General features: G+C 35.5%; 1 protein-coding gene across 1 annotated transcript; it reads left to right on the forward strand.

Moving 5' to 3' along the window:
• Positions 1 to 5701: 5701 nt before the first annotated feature.
• Positions 5702 to 15139, forward strand: LOC115960332 (probable DNA primase large subunit). The gene is made up of 22 exons (XM_031079175.1): positions 5702 to 6118; positions 6756 to 6815; positions 6899 to 6977; positions 7073 to 7082; positions 7125 to 7144; positions 7628 to 7689; positions 7765 to 7868; positions 7950 to 8031; positions 8105 to 8164; positions 8365 to 8427; positions 8509 to 8637; positions 8725 to 8789; positions 9388 to 9435; positions 9519 to 9567; positions 9660 to 9749; positions 9955 to 10014; positions 10663 to 10731; positions 11179 to 11253; positions 11580 to 11665; positions 12457 to 12550; positions 12647 to 12754; positions 14834 to 15139. The coding sequence occupies exons 1-22, from the start codon at positions 5702 to 5704 to the stop codon at positions 15026 to 15028; spliced, it is 2025 nt and encodes a 674-aa protein (XP_030935035.1). The 3' UTR covers positions 15029 to 15139.
• The last annotated feature ends 654 nt before the right edge of the window (positions 15140 to 15793 follow it).

Genomic DNA, 15793 nt, shown 5'->3' on the forward strand with positions numbered 1-15793 from the left:
AAATCATAAGCATGGGTCAATTGTTTACTGGTCGAACGTGTTCTTAATACACTTTCTGCTTCACTTGCTTGCCTTAGAGCACATTTCTAGGCCCTTTCTTTCTATTAAAACTTTGCAGGCTTTGAACTAACAATTTTTTATTCCGTTTTATGATGTATATTCCTTTTTCTTGTGCTAACCTGCTGCCCAATATTTTCTTAATGTGCATTTATATGTTCTTCTCCTAGTTGACTTTTGAAGTAAAAGTTTCTATCTTTGCAGACAAACGTGGCAGTACACATGACCATTTATGTAAATGAAATTAATATTTTATTTTTACTAGTTAGACATATAACATTTTTAATCTATCACTTAACAACAGAGACCATTTTAACACAAAATTAAAAGATTAGGGACCAAACCAACACAACAAAAAGATTAGGGACCAAATTGAGATTAGGCACCAATTTTATAATTTCTGTAAAAATATATAGTGTTTCTCCGTAACCAGATGTGGTACACCACAGCAGATAACACAAGCCTGCTGACAGAGCACTTTAAAATCTTTTATTCTTCAAGTGTCGTTACTCCATTGAAGCACCTAACCCCAGTCATAACCAGATTCCTCCATCAAACTCTAAACTCTGACCTGATGCCAAATCCTTCTAGTTATGGAGCAATCAAAGAAAATGTAGTCCCTAGTCTTCCCTTTGCTTTGAAATCGTCCTCCAACCCCAAGATAAATTTTCTCTGGACCTTTAAGTTTTAACAACCCAAAAGCTTTTAACCCAAGCCACCCAAATTTATCTGGTCAAGACAAAAAGATTTCAAATATGCTTCATTATGAAAACTTTATTCCAATCCTCAAGTTTTTTAACCTCAAGCCCCCTTCTTTCCCTTCCTATGAAACTGTTAAAGTTACTGTCCAAGCTCCTAATAACCTTTTTAGGGAGAATAAAAACCCCAGGCCAGTACCCTTGAACCCTGAACAGAATAGATTGAATAAGTCAGAGTCTCCCAACAATAGAGAGATTCTTGGTAGTTCATGAGATTATACGAGTTGTGATTTTCTCAATGAAAGGCTTATAATATTTACAAGACAACTAGGTACTAGTTATTTAAATGATTGAACTTTAAAAGATCTTGAATCTATTATTTTTTTTGTTGATCCACCCCAAAGTGGAAACTTCACTCTTAGCAGCATTTGCTGTCATGCCAGATAAAATTGAAACTTAGCACCTTGTTTTGAACAACCTCTAGCTTTCCTCCAGCATTCTCAACTTACTGCAACAGATTCCCAAAAACTTTCTCATACCAATCCTTAAGTCTCAACTTTCCAACCTCCGATCTCTTATAGACCTTCCTCTGTCTATGTACGTAATGACACAATTAGATTGTGCTTCAAAAGAAATGGCAAAATTTGGTATTTGGCCTTTGTCAATTGGTTAATTCTTGAAATTTTTATGGCGCCCTCTCAAAATTACCAATCTTAATACTGGTTAAGCACTTATAACCCCACTCTTTTTTATGGTGGCTAAGAACCAAGAACAAAAAGACTTGCAACAAACTAAATCTGGTTAACCACTTAACCCTGCTTGGTGCTAATAAAATAGTAATTCTCGAATCATATGATGACAATTCTGCTATGAAGTCTCAAATGTTGACAAATGGTCTCCAATGAGATGGCTCAAGCTCAGTAAACACAAAATGAAAGATTGATTTTTTCCCCATGTTTGGTAGAATGGAGTAGTTCAAATTAAGAAAAAATTAAAAGTGGTCAGATTATTATTTTCTATATGGGTTCATACTTTTAATCTTCCCAACATGGGAAGCAAATATGGAAAAAAAAATAAAAGGTTTTACATGGGTGATTAGATAAATATTGTCCTAATTTATAATTTATTACTAAAAATAATTCAATATAAGAACACAACCCGCTCCCAAATAGTAATTTTCTTTTAATAGTACTAACAATGTTTAGGAATAAAACATACCATGATAACTTCTAGAAATAGAAGCTATAGTAGTTTGCTTAATTGGGGTAGGTTGCAAACTTACTTTTTTTGAAGAAAATTCTATTTTACAGTAGCAGGTCATTTATGTATGAATTGAATCCCTAAAAAGTGGACTTGCTTTTTATTTTAAATTAATGGGCACATTGACTGAAACCACATTTGTTTGACTAGATGAATCATTTGATATGTGAAATATAAAATATCCAATGAATTAATGAGATTACTCAAAAGAAAATCTAATAGTATTTGTCAGCAACTAATTAGTATTAAAACGTAGTGATATTGGTTTCATCAAATAGCAATTATTAGTACGATATCACTGCAATATTAATGATGCCATTCCTTAGCCCTTATTAGCTAGTAGCCTCCTAGCACTAAAATATAATCCATATTCCCACTCCAGGTTTACTTCGACCAAACCAATTAAATCTCAATTTGGTCAAGCTTGTGTTTAATTAAATAAAATGAAAAATTGAAGAATCAATTGCCTTGTTCTACACTGGTACTCTAGTAAGACTATTCACTATCACACTCACATTGTGTAGGTCCCACATATAGTACATAAATCTTTATTACTTATATATATATATATATATTTAAAGCATTGCAGTTAGCCAATGGCATGCATCCTTGTGTAACTATAAATAGACAAAGTAGTGCATATTGTAGTCATCTGTTATAATTACTTATCAAAAAAATAGTATAGTCATCTTTTATAATCAACAAGAAAGAATAACTGAGAGGCATTTTCCAAGATTTTGTCTCTTGAAGAGTTGAAACAACCCCAGCCTGCTCTAAGAGACTTAGCCTTGCCCATCTTTCCAAGTCGTAAACTCATTCTTTCTATCAATTTGGTACTGCATTTTGGTGCTATCCTCTGCCATCCTATGAAACTGGAAAATTAGAGGATCCTTTAATAGTTTTTACTAGTATGAAGTAGTTTGATTTGTCAAATGTGGTCAATTCTTCCGCCATTACCAGAAAACATCTCTAATGTAGCTAATCCCACTCAACATTATGGCTGAAGATTCTATGGACAGGTGTTTCTATTAGTGATCTTTATAGTGAAGAAGTTAAAGCTTCTATTACATTCTACTTAATTTGACAATCTTTCCATGTGTTTTTAGAACAACAAAATGAACTACTATATGAAGAAGCACATCGTGTTTATTAATGCTTCTCAAGCATTTTGACATAATTACTCATCATTGTTTTTGAGTTTTCTGTAAACAAAGTTGTCTTATTAAATAATGCCAATAAGCTGCTCTTCAGTATAGATTTTCCTTGCATGTAGAATAGCACTCATTTGCCCCTACACTATTAATGATCTCACAGTAGCACTGTTTGCAGTATGGAGCCTCGGATCGATGAGGAGCTAGAGATCTTGCACCCCAATCCGCTTCAGAGGTCATTGTTGACACGACAACCACATCATCGATCAGAGGCCATTTGGAATGGCGAGGTAAAATTTCTAGTTCTAACAACCGCTTTAATTTTTACGTTGTCTTTGACTTTTAGTTAGCAAGTTCTTTCAATGTTGTATTTCTAGTTCTAACAACCACTATAATTTTTATCGATTTTGTAGGACTCGGGCCCACTTACATGCCGTGGTCGCACTAAGGAAATAGCAAACGTTCAGATGCAAGATAATCGAGTGATTGACATTATCAAATTGCTAAGGCTGGAAGGATTGTTTAGAGCCCCTTCTAGAGAGATAGATCATTGCCTAATATCGGCCCTAGTTGAGCGATGGCGGCCGGAGACTCATACTTTCCATCTTCCACATGGTGAGATGTCAATCACCCTACAAGATGTAGAGGTAATTTTCGGACTTCCTATAGACGGTGACGTCTTGGTTGGCCAACTGCTGTGGTGGATGATGGGGGTTGGAGGCAACTGTGTACAGAGTTGCTTGGATATACTCTGCCGAATGACAATAAAACTTTGGTAGGGCAAAGAATTCTCATCAGCCGACTTGTTGAGGCCATTGCAGCGCCACTGCCTCATGACGCAACGGAGATGCAAATACACCAGTATGCCCGGTGCTATATTTTAGCGCTAGTAGGGGATAAAATTTTCATGGACAAGTCAGGAGATAGAGTGCATCTGATGTTCCTGGACTTCATGCGCAACCTTTGTGATCCGCCACAGTATAGTTGGGGTAGTGGTTGCCTGGCCTGGTTATACAGGGAGTTGTGTTGGGCAAGCGAGAAAGGGGCATCACAGATTGGTGGGGCGTGCACCTTGGTCCAGTATTGGGCATAGGCAAGGTTGCCATTCTTGTGCCCGAGGATAGAGCCCCCACCTGGATGTGATTATGGCCCATGGCCATATGCTCCACTTGCATTTAAGTAAATCTTTTCCTGATACCAAGTGTGTTATGCAATGTACTCTTCTTAGTAACTAAATTGTATTATTATTCTTATGTTATTTGCTCGTAATTGTAGGTGGGTGCAGGTGCCAAGCCCGAAGAGTAGGCCATCCGGTATGGCCTTGGTCCACTATCACGAGCAATTAGTTACAATGCAGTCAGACTAGGTAATAATATTCAAAAATTCTGTTTGGTTATGATAATTTTCCTTAAGAATATGATTGCTTCATCCTTTAACATATCTTTTGTTATAATTTTAGTTTTACCCTTTATTTATGTATTCTCCCTTGTTTCACATTTTAAGATGCTATGATAATTGTTTTTTTTTTTATTTTTTATTGTAGATTGTGTGGCAGCCATACGAGGCAGCCTTCGGCCACCTTCCTGAGTTCTGCGTTGCAGGGAGGGATACGTGGACAGCAAGGGTGCCGCTTGTGTGTTTTTGCATAGTAGAGAGACACCACCCGGACCGTATCCTTTAACAGTTTGGCTTGGCGTAGGAGCAACCTGACGATGTTGTCTACGATGATAGACTGCATAAAATAGACTTACGTGGGAAGGTGGAAAAGAATTGGAGGGAGGAGCATGGACCGTATATCATTTCATGGGAAGTGAGACGACAACAAGTTTGTCATGCACCTCCTCAGATTGGTGAGATGCCCCGCAATCATGCCTATTACGTCTGGTACCGTCCGGTCACTCGAAAGTATGTCGACCGCAACAGCGCTAAATTAGATATAATGGTAATGTGTTCTAATTACATTTTATTGCCTACTTCGTTTTACTTGAGTACATGTATGAACGTAGAATCAATTTCTATGAATTTCTCAGCAAATCTGGTTTGATTTGACTGACATGTAATTAAAGAGTTTCTGATACATATAGTATTCTAATAGAACTATTAGTTTTGAGTAGATTCATAAGTATTATATTATTCATTCATTAATTGATACATAAATGTCTCAAATCTGATTGTACTGGTTCTTTCTTCGTTTCAGATTCAAATCCATTTAGCGTTGTTGGCGATGCTTCCTGAAGGCAGCCAAGCTCACAACCATGTCCGGCGTGTCCTAAATAATGTGGCTGGCCTTGGTGGTGGTCCTGCAGTAAATGGCCATGCAAACAATGGATATGAGACTGAACTAGCAGCTACTGCAACCCCAAGCACAAGCGCAGTACCTGTAAGTACACCAACCTTGGTCATCGTGCTACTACAAGCCCAAGCACAAGCGCAGTTAGGGGTCGTGGTCGGCCTGCTACAGCAAGCCCAAGCACAAGTGCAGTCAGGGGCCGTGGTCGGCGTGCAACAACCCCTCGGGTTGTAACTAGTCTTGAGATGCCTCCACCCATCCCGCACGCATCTCCTCAGCCTGAGGTCCCTTCACCCATCCCATATGCATCTCCTCAGCCTGAGGTCCCTTCACCCAGCCCACCTTTGCAGCCCAATTTCGATGTCAGTATTGATCAAAATGTGACCCCTCCTATACTCCTCGAGACACCCTCATACCCACCCACCGGCTCTACTGCACCCACTCCTGACCTCTACATAGAGCATGATTACCCACCTACCGCATCCTCATCTGACCCTCTAGGACCTCCAGTTGGTATTGACACTCCACAGCCACATACTGATGTACCGGATGAGCATCCCCCTCATCAGCCCTCACCCCCACGAGATAGACCGCAACGCACTAGAAAAGCACCCACTTGTGGGACAGGTGGACACAAAATAGGACATCGAGGCAGCTCTATGGTATGATAACATTAATTTGAATGTAATAATATATTTTCTAGTTCACTTTATTCTTATCATTATACCGAATATTGATTGCATGCATTTAATGGAATTTGCAGCACGATGATGACCCTAAGGTTGATGTCCCACAGCCTCCTCCCCCGCCCAAACATTACACGAGGGCTAAAAAACACAAAATTGGTGAACCTTGAGTAAGTGCTAAAGTCATGGAATTGGACCATAATATTGACTTCTCAATATGCATTACTGCATTCTTTACAGGTTTGATTGTTTTGTGAAGTTTTGCTTGCTGCAAAAAAAATTCTACATAAAGATATATTTTAGTTGATGAAATCACATAAACAAAAAGATAGATATTTCTTCTTTTTTATTTATTTATTTTGTAAAAATTTCACTATAAAATGAAAGATCTTTGGCAATGTACAACAACAAATTTTTTGTTCCTGAAGTTGGTCTTGTACAAGTGTCTTTGTTTATGCCATCCTCAAAAGTTGAGGTTGTGGGCCCTTCTGCAGCTTATCAACTGTAATAAAGCTTGCTGGATGACATATGAGTAATTCTTGTTTGGGAAAAAAGTGTCCCTATAAACTCCAATAGGCATACCTACATTTATAGTCCCAATACATGTGTACAGGAAATTACTGTTGTTCTGCCTATATCTGCAGCAGCGAAGTTGTTGTTCCCTTTTTTCAGAGTAATATTTCTTGTATAAAAATAAATTAGGCAAGGATTCCTGTCATGTGTGCTTGATTTACTTCCTTTATTTTGTTGTTTCAGACAAAGTTACAGAATGCCACAAAACTGAAAAAGATTCTTCAAGATTCAAAGGAAACTGTGGTGGAATCTGATGTAAGGGGTAAAAGATTCTCATACTTTTTTTTTTTTGGATGAATATTGTCATACTACTTTCCAAAGTCAGGCTCGAGGCTAATGTTATATTTCTTGTTACAGGATGTCTTCAGTTTCTTGGAGAATAGGAAAGAGAACAAGTCATGGTATAAAGGTTCACGAATTGCAGTAACTGTAAGTAATAGCGTTACACTTTTTTTTTTCCTTCATCAGTAGTAGCACTACAGCTTTATTCAAAATTTCAGTTAGAACAGCAGTGGTGCAGTTCGCATGGATTTGGGCAGTATAGTGTATGATCAATGATATAGTTGGTTCCTTCCAATTACATCTAAATTTAAACAGATGATAAACTTTTTTTTAACCTATCAAAAAAGAAAAGTTGATTAGATTATATTATTTTGTGTGCTGTCATTTGTTATGGAAACTATACTCAATTGGGGGGCTCCTTCAGATTACATCTACGGCACTCAGAAAATTTAATCAGATACATCATTAGAACCACCTTATCAAGCTTAGAAAATGTGGTGTGAATCAATTAATCAAGTTGTATGGCTCAATTTTATAGATTTCTTTAATTTGAAAAGCAAAAATTCTCATTTTTAGTTTGAATTTAAAGCTTCAAGAGTTGTGGTAATTTATAGCTATTTGTGGATGCAGTTCTTAAAGGGATTGCTAATGGTTTATCCCGTGGAAAGAAATCAGAAGAAATGAAAAATTTGGTAAATTTCTCGAATAAAATTGATTACTTCACTGTAATAGACCTTATGCCAAATTAACCTATACGCTTTGAACAGGCAGATCATCTATGGAAAGCAAAGATGAGGCATCCAGACGCCTTCAAGGTTGTCAACAAGGATATAATATCCCACTTTGTTCTTCGTCTCGTGTATTGCAAGACGTAAGATTGGTTTTTTTTTTCTTAGTTATTATTATGAATTTCAAATTTTTTTTTTTTTGATTTATTTTGTTGGTGTCTTAGGGAGGACTTGAGGAAATGGTTTCTTTCCATGGAGACTATCCTATTTCGTTACCAGCTTCTGTTTGAAAGACCTGAAACTCAGGTAGGATCTGCTTATTCTATATAGTGTATGTACTTTATTCAAGCCAGTTATTGATGCTTTGCTTGGATTGCAGAGAGCACTCATGGCAGAATTCAATCTTCCTTACAGAGCAGCCAGCAATGCAGAATTAGAGGTAATTACATCCCATCTGGTTAAAATGATTTTCTCTCTCAGAGAACACTTAGCAAACACTTGTAATCACTGTAAAGTAAGATACACTTGCTGGCAAACATTCTTAGCCTATGCTTCCTCTCAAATATATAGTCCCCAAGCCTTCTAGAGTTTCAACTATCATGCTCTTTAATGCTTATATTAACATATTTTCCTCCACAGAGTGTGAAGGAAGGCTTAAAGCAAGTTGCTCAATCCTTTGGTCAGCCGTTAGCTGGTATTGATGTCTGTGGCCTTTTATTATCTTAATAACCATTTTATTGCTCTTTTTTCTTCCTGATTATGAAGGTGCCAACCATAAACTAGACTGAATGTAATATATATCTATGTTTTTTCCCAACCCCAATGAAGGTACCGTTTGAAGAAGTTCCAGAACTTGTAGCTGGTGGAAGAGTATTTATCCATAAAGGGTATGCATACATCGCCATGAATCAGGTTATAAACTGTTCGTGCCATTAAATTTTTTCACATTCATAAGTGATAGATGTTTATTAGCTCATTTTTCCTTTTCCCCCTTCATAGGTGGTTTCCCTTGTTGCCACACAATTCCGTAGTGATCTGTCAAAGGCACTCATTCTGACAAACAGGTTGTTGTTTGCTATTTAAAGTTCATAAAGCTTTCTATTATTATGTTTGCAATATCTACATTGGTCTTTGTTAACTAGTAAACAGATTGCAGTGTTGATAGGGTGTGTAGAGACATTGTAAAACTGAGCTGCATAACCTTCTTGTTTCCGTTGGGAGAAACCTTAAATTTTTGAATATGTGGAATTAGGACATACATTATTGTCTATAGATAGTTTTACTGGAAGAACAGTTTTATACATATGGAATTTTGCACATAGATTAGTTGTACTTCTGTTGGATCCATATCAATTGTTATTCTGTTAGGAACCTAGTGATTCTTAATAGGGAGGGATAGGAATTGTAGGAGAACTGACATAATTCGAGGTAGTCACCCTCCATAGAGAAATATTAAGAAAGAGAGGAAATGCACTAAACAAGGAATTTGTTTATTCTTCAATATCTAATGTTGAAACATCATCTTTATTGCTTAATTTAGTCCACATCATGCCTATGATTTGCTTATGAATTAGGCATAAACTTGCAGAATTTATTCGTCTTTATTGTCAAAATAAGGGTCTAGACTTTCAGATTGATAGAACTTTCAGTTTCTGCTTTCAGAAAGTGGACATCTACAATTAGAGAACAAGAGAAGGATAGGTTGACTCCTGTAAGTATTGGATTGTGAACCTTATTGGTTGAAGAGACTTTGTTTCAAGTATGGTGCTTGACAATTTTTATATTAATGCCTGCATTGTACAAGCCCTATGCTCAAGCTACTTGGGACCTGACCATTCTCAGGTACTTTATTTATTATATTTGCTAATCCTCTTACTTATGGATCACATATTTGTAAATTAATTGTCATTAATTTTGGTTGAATATCACTTTAGCCAAGGGAATTTGCTGAGATATCAATAAAGGACATTGACCAAATAGCCAAGAATTCATTTCCTTTGTGCATGCGCCACCTTTTTGAAAAGGTAAGACAATTTTCATAGAATTGGGTTATTATTTTTTGTAATTAGTTGTTCATCATTTTATTTATATCCTTCATCTCTTTTTTCTTGTATGTTCTATATTTTTGGTGTGTGTGTGTGTATTGATTTACATCTATGTGTATATAATGTATTCTCTGAATAAACTAATGTTTTCGTTTCCATGTGGTTCTTTATGCCAATTGTGCAGCTGAGAGAGGATCATCATCTAAAGCATGGAGGGAGGATGCAGTTAGGTCTCTTTCTCAAGGTTGTATTTCACTACCTGCTTGGATATGCATTTTATTGTGTGTTGTTAGTTGTTACACATTTTGTATTAACATTTCAATTACGAGACACCAACAAATTTTAGATGCATGATTCAAGTAAACTTCTAATTGCATATTGCTACTTATCGGTATAGAATAGATCTGCTTATTTATGTTCCTACAAACAATTAAAGAGTGTTTTTCCTTGTTGGACATGACCTGCATAAGTGTGTTGCACACTTCGCAATCAGCATCTATGGGCAGTTTATTTGCTTGGGGGTCTGCTTTATCAATCACGACTTGCATTTCTATTTTTATTTCATGCATGTATACAACATATTCTCAATGTAAGCGTGTGTAACTGGGTTAAATTGATTCTGTTCTTTTTTTATGTACACACACATGCAGACACCCACACACAAGTGATGCAAGTAGTTAATCACATCCAAGCTTTACTATATCATGCATAATTGTTATGCATAGTTCGATTAGTAGTTGCATGCATCAGACATGCAAAAGTAGTAGGGTTATTTGTAGTGATGTTGTGGAAGCCGAAATAGTTACCAACTTACCTTTTATAAATCACATATTTTTCTGTGCCTTGTTACTAGTTGTTATTTTACTGTGTATTAATTTTTCTCCATGTGCAGGGTGTTGGATTGAAGCTGGAAGATGCCCTTGCATTTTGGAAAGCTGAGTTCTCCCAAAGGATAAGCATGGTGCTATTTGAAGTATTTTGCATATATGTTTTCCTTTGCCTTCTGTGCATATGCATATTCTACATATTGTCAATTACAAGTTGGAAACAAATGGCAACTGCAAATGTTATATTTAATTATGGATTCACCTGAACATTACATAGATCAATTATTAGTAACAACTAACAATAGATGTGTTTTCATAAAAAATAAATAAATCTAGCAAAATATGTATACATGGTTGTCATCCATGCACAGAAATTTTGCTATGTCAACAGTGAGATTATGCTTGGTATACAGTGCCCTGGTCCTTACAAACACTATTTGATAGGCCTCTCTCTCCTTCTTCCCACATATATGTGCAGAAATTTTGGTATATTATTTGTGACAATACGGATTGGTATGCAGTGCCTTGTTTCTTGCAAGTACTATTCAATCTATGCTTAGTGCTTAATCTTGTTGTTACAGGTTGGGTCTGAAAGGTTTGACAAGGAATATGCATACAGCATTCGTCATAATTATGGAAGAGAAGGGAAGAGAACTGTAAGTGAACAAACTTCATTAAGAGGATAATTTTAAATGCTGTATTCTTCTTTGCTTAAAAAGATTGTTGGGCTGGAGATTAGAGATTTCATTATTAGAGTTTTACAGGAGTTCAGTGGTTCATATCAGGAATAATAAAAATCAAAGGAACATCTAATGAAGAAAAGAAATGGGTGGAACTAGTCTTAGTTTCCTACTCATGTTATTCTTAAAGGCGCTGACCTCTTGTCAGAAAATTTCCTGAGAGGAAGTTGTACTTCCTTGGTGTACTTGTATGAATGTGTTTGTGACACATTTAAATATTGCTTATTTCTATATGTATGCAGGATTATACACCTTATTCTTGTCAAACGATCATCACTTCAGCTCCTGGCGTAGGAGATCATCATGGATGCCCCTATCGACATTTCAGGTCACTTCTATAGCTTTATTATAGTTATTGTAAGTATCTTCAACTAGTAATTGATGGAATTAAACTCTCTAAACTGCTATAAAACTTACGGTCAAATCACAGAATCGTGATCACATCCTTTCTGGACTTCACCATATGAATCCCTGCTACCCTAATTGCATTTCTCCTACGGATATACTAACGTACTTGTTGCTCAAGTCCAAAAGTATTTGAATTAGTTCTTTTCATCTTTTAGCCAACTTGTGGTTTTGTCTTCGTTTTTCTTTTTCTTTCTTAACCCAAAAAGACCTCACAAATCCATCACCAGAACTTTCTAAATCAAAAAACAAATATCAGTATTAATGCTAGGAAATTTTACTTACATATTTATGCTTTTTCATCCACCTTTAGCAATCATCCTTCCTGTTAGCTTGGTAGAAGCTATTTAATATGTTAAGATTCAATTACAAGGTAGGGCATATTTTCTATGTGAGATAAATATGTTAGGTTATTACTTTTATTTTGTGATCCTCTCTATTTTTCTTTTCTTCAGGACAAAGATAAACCAGTGAGGTTCCAAATAAGTGTGTCCATGAAATGAGTCAATGTGTGAAATTATTTTTTTCTTTTACTTTAGGTTGACTAGGGAAACTACATCATTCATATCTATTCATAAATCTGATGCTGCATTTCTTAGTTACTTCTAATTACCTAAGCAGCGCATAATGTATTGACAATGACGGCACTTTGGGGAGCTTGTGAAGGAACTCTATTTGATATTTCCTATTGTCTTATCAATTATTTTGTAACAGTGAGGAGAACGTAAGAGCTGCCCTTGGTAAAATGGGAATAACTAACAGGGCAGTTGAAGATGTAATGGACAAAGTGCGAAATATACATTATCAGGTTTGGACAGCTGCCTATAAGTTGCTTCCTGTTGGCTTTGTATTAGTTCTGAAATCTTGGTTAAGATTAGTGAACAACTTCATAACATATATGCAGTTGGCATGCACCTTGAAATTTGAAGCTGTGAATGGAACATCATGTGATGCTGGGATTAATCATCCAAATCAATATTTCAGTGACAGTCAAAAGGTCCTGCAATCAAAGGTAGTTCCTCTGCTTTGAACTTTAATTCTCTGTAATTGTCTTGGTGTGAACTTCTAATCAACCTTGCAAGGAATACTTCAAATCTGCATGAACAAACTCTGTTTAGTGTCCAAATCCCCATGGTGCCACACAGTCGGTGCCACCACAGAGAAAATTAGGTCTCACACATCACTTGGGTCTAACTGTATATACTAGTTTAATAGCCCCTCCATCCCCCGCTTTTTGAAAAAAAAAAAAAATGAAGTGAAATTATTCCCATTAGTGTCCTGTTCCTTAGGCAGGTTTAGAGGGCTTAATGAAAGCACCAAGTTAGGACAAATTTATAAGTTTTTCCACTTAATCTCAAATGAGTTTCCGTGACTGCTTGTATTTTTTAGAAGTTTATAAGTTTGTAACTGGTTGTATTTTTTTCACTTAAATTCTGAAATGTTATCATTTGAAAGAAATATAAATTAAAAAAACACCAAATGACACAGGAATGTCTATTAATGCAAGGGAACAAATTGTCAAGATTTGTTTCTGTACTCTTTTCGGACTAAGGCTTTGTTGTTGTAGTTGTAGTAGTAGTGGCACATTGGTTATCTGCTACCAATTCTGTTTTTACGCATCCATTTTAACTTCTTCATGGTAGGCTTTAATGCTTAACTTTCTGTATTTTTCTTTGGTCTAATTTCCTTCGATGTGTATTGGTTGCAGGGTCATATGTACCTGTCTGTTCATTATATTTGCTTTTACTCTAACATATTCGGATTTGAGACAAATATATCTGAAAATGTCTGCTGGGATCGCATCTAGATCGGGAGGACTCATGAAATGTCTTCGGCCTAGACTTCAGCCCATTGATGTTCAGTCTGCTGCCTTCTGGGGTGTCGCCGCCACCACCACTGCTCTTTGGATCGTTCAAGTCAGCTTCCCTTTCCATCCAATCCAATCCAATCCAAAGCCATTTTTTATTGTACTTGTACTTTATACTTACCTATTATTTATTCCTAATCTCATTTCCTAAGAATATGAAAAATATTTGTATTGTGATGGATTGCATCTTTGTATTCACCAAATCTAAGATTATTTAACGAAGAAGAACATTTTTTGATGCACATGTTTCATTGCGCATATGGTCTATCTCTTTCTTTTTTTTTTTAAGACTGATAATTTCATTGAAAATGTGCAAATGGTGCAAGCCTAATACAAGTTTTATTTAAAAAGTCCCCCTAACAAATGATATTATTTTCTAAGGATTTGTCAGTTGTTAGTTCATTACTTCATGACCATTCTCTCTTCTTGTACATGGTTGTATTTCACATTTATAAATAATGTCAATGATTAATTGGGTCGCCGTAAAATGTCTTATATATATAAAAGATATCATATATCATGGTTGTCTTGGTTTTAATAGTTGTTGATTGTAGAAATGTTAACTCTGTTTCATTGTGGCCTTAGATTTTTTTTTCAGATAGTCAGTCATTACATTTTTCTTTTTCTTTTTTATTGACGTAATAGCAGTTCTTAATTTGTGTTTCAATTAGGTATATTTTATCAGGATTGCAAGCATTAAATAGCACTTTTGCTAGTTGCAATATGATTGTTTAATTTTTGTGCAAGAACTTGTTTTTTCATTCTAGGTATGTATGGATCTTTTCCTATCTTTTTTTTTGAACATTGTTTGTATATGTTTGATTTTGCTTCGCGAAAGGGATTAGTGGTCTAGGGATAAGAGTAACACCGTGATCGACTGATTGTATGTATTTTGTTGTGTAAAAAAAGTGAGTAAATTTATATTTACAAATTTGGGTTTTTTATTTATTTATTTTTTTTTGGTTTTTCTTTAAGCTCAGAACTAACAGTTTGACTCAGATGAATATACTTGTGCTTTTCCGGCAAACAAAAGTTGAAAGCAGTTATGATTTGGGAAAGAAAAAACAATTGTTAACTTTTCTTACCCTACGTGTTTTGGACATGTAATTAGCCTTATCATGCAATTTCGTAGAATGTGCTAATAAGTTTGTGTTAGTTATGTTTATAAGCATTTGACATTTTAAGGTAGGTAATTTTCTTCGCTAATGGTTTTCTCTTGCACAGAACACAAGAATGGAGAAACCCAATCTGGACGAATTGTACCACGTATTTACCAGTCACGCAATAAAATTCATCGACTACCGCATGATGGGTGATGGTTCCAAGTCTGAAAGCTGGAAAGAATTCAAGACAAGTTGTTTAGGGAATTTCGCGAAGAATTTGGTGAGGAAGAGCCTGGGCCAAGGCGTAAGGCTGTAATGTTCCCTCCAAATCAACTACTTCCTCTTTATTTTCGCTATAAATTCAAACTATTTGTTTGATTCCGATTTTGCTGTCGCCGTTCGTATTTTGTAATTTCTCAGTCTTATTCTGATCTTTCATATATGTTAAGCATTACATCTTAGATCTGATCTTATTTGATCCTTCGTGATTATATTTCTATTTGTGTTTTGCAATGATAATTAGAAAAACAAAGTCATCAACTTCGACGTTCACTATCTCAGGCAATATATATTGAATAAATAATTACTGTAAATGGTTAGTTATGATGGTTAATGGTTTGTTTGATTGTGGTATTCTTAATCATCATTGAATCCTAAATTCAAAATCCAAAGAAGAAATAAAAAATTAACTTACAAAAACAAAAGTTCAATTCTAATTGTTTCGATTCTGTAGGTATGTGAATGTACATTGCGCTTTTCTATTTTGTTGTTATAAAGAAATTAATGGCAGTCTAATTATTTTTACTCTGGCTCTTTCTTTAATTTCTTATTTCCTTATGATTATCCTCTTTCTTCTTTTCTATTTTTCTTTTTTCTATGCATTTGTAGGTTAAAGCTTAGTCATTGCTTTTCTTCTTCTTTTTTATTGCAATATTACTCTGAATTCTTTGATTACAATATTATAATACAACAACTGTGGAATTTGGATGAGTATCAAATTGTATACAAGAAATACAAATTGTGCAATTTGGATAAGTATCACGTATTAATTAATTATATTGCAGTGACCTCTATTTCGAAG

The sequence above is a fragment of the Quercus lobata genome, chromosome 2 (genome assembly GCF_001633185.2).
Source record: "Quercus lobata isolate SW786 chromosome 2, ValleyOak3.0 Primary Assembly, whole genome shotgun sequence".
Lineage (NCBI taxonomy): Eukaryota > Viridiplantae > Streptophyta > Magnoliopsida > Fagales > Fagaceae > Quercus > Quercus lobata.

What these genes read in the sequence shown, in the direction of transcription:
- LOC115960332 (XM_031079175.1), top strand. Translation starts at nt 5,702, where the DNA reads ATGCCTCCACCCATCCCGCACGCATCTCCTCAGCCTGAGGTCCCTTCA. An exon ending in CGTCTCGTGTATTGCAAGAC is followed by an intron (nt 7,869 to 7,949) that starts GTAAGATTGGTT and finishes TTGGTGTCTTAG; the next exon opens with GGAGGACTTGAGGAAATGGT. An exon ending in GAAGAGAAGGGAAGAGAACT is followed by an intron (nt 11,254 to 11,579) that starts GTAAGTGAACAA and finishes ATATGTATGCAG; the next exon opens with GATTATACACCTTATTCTTG.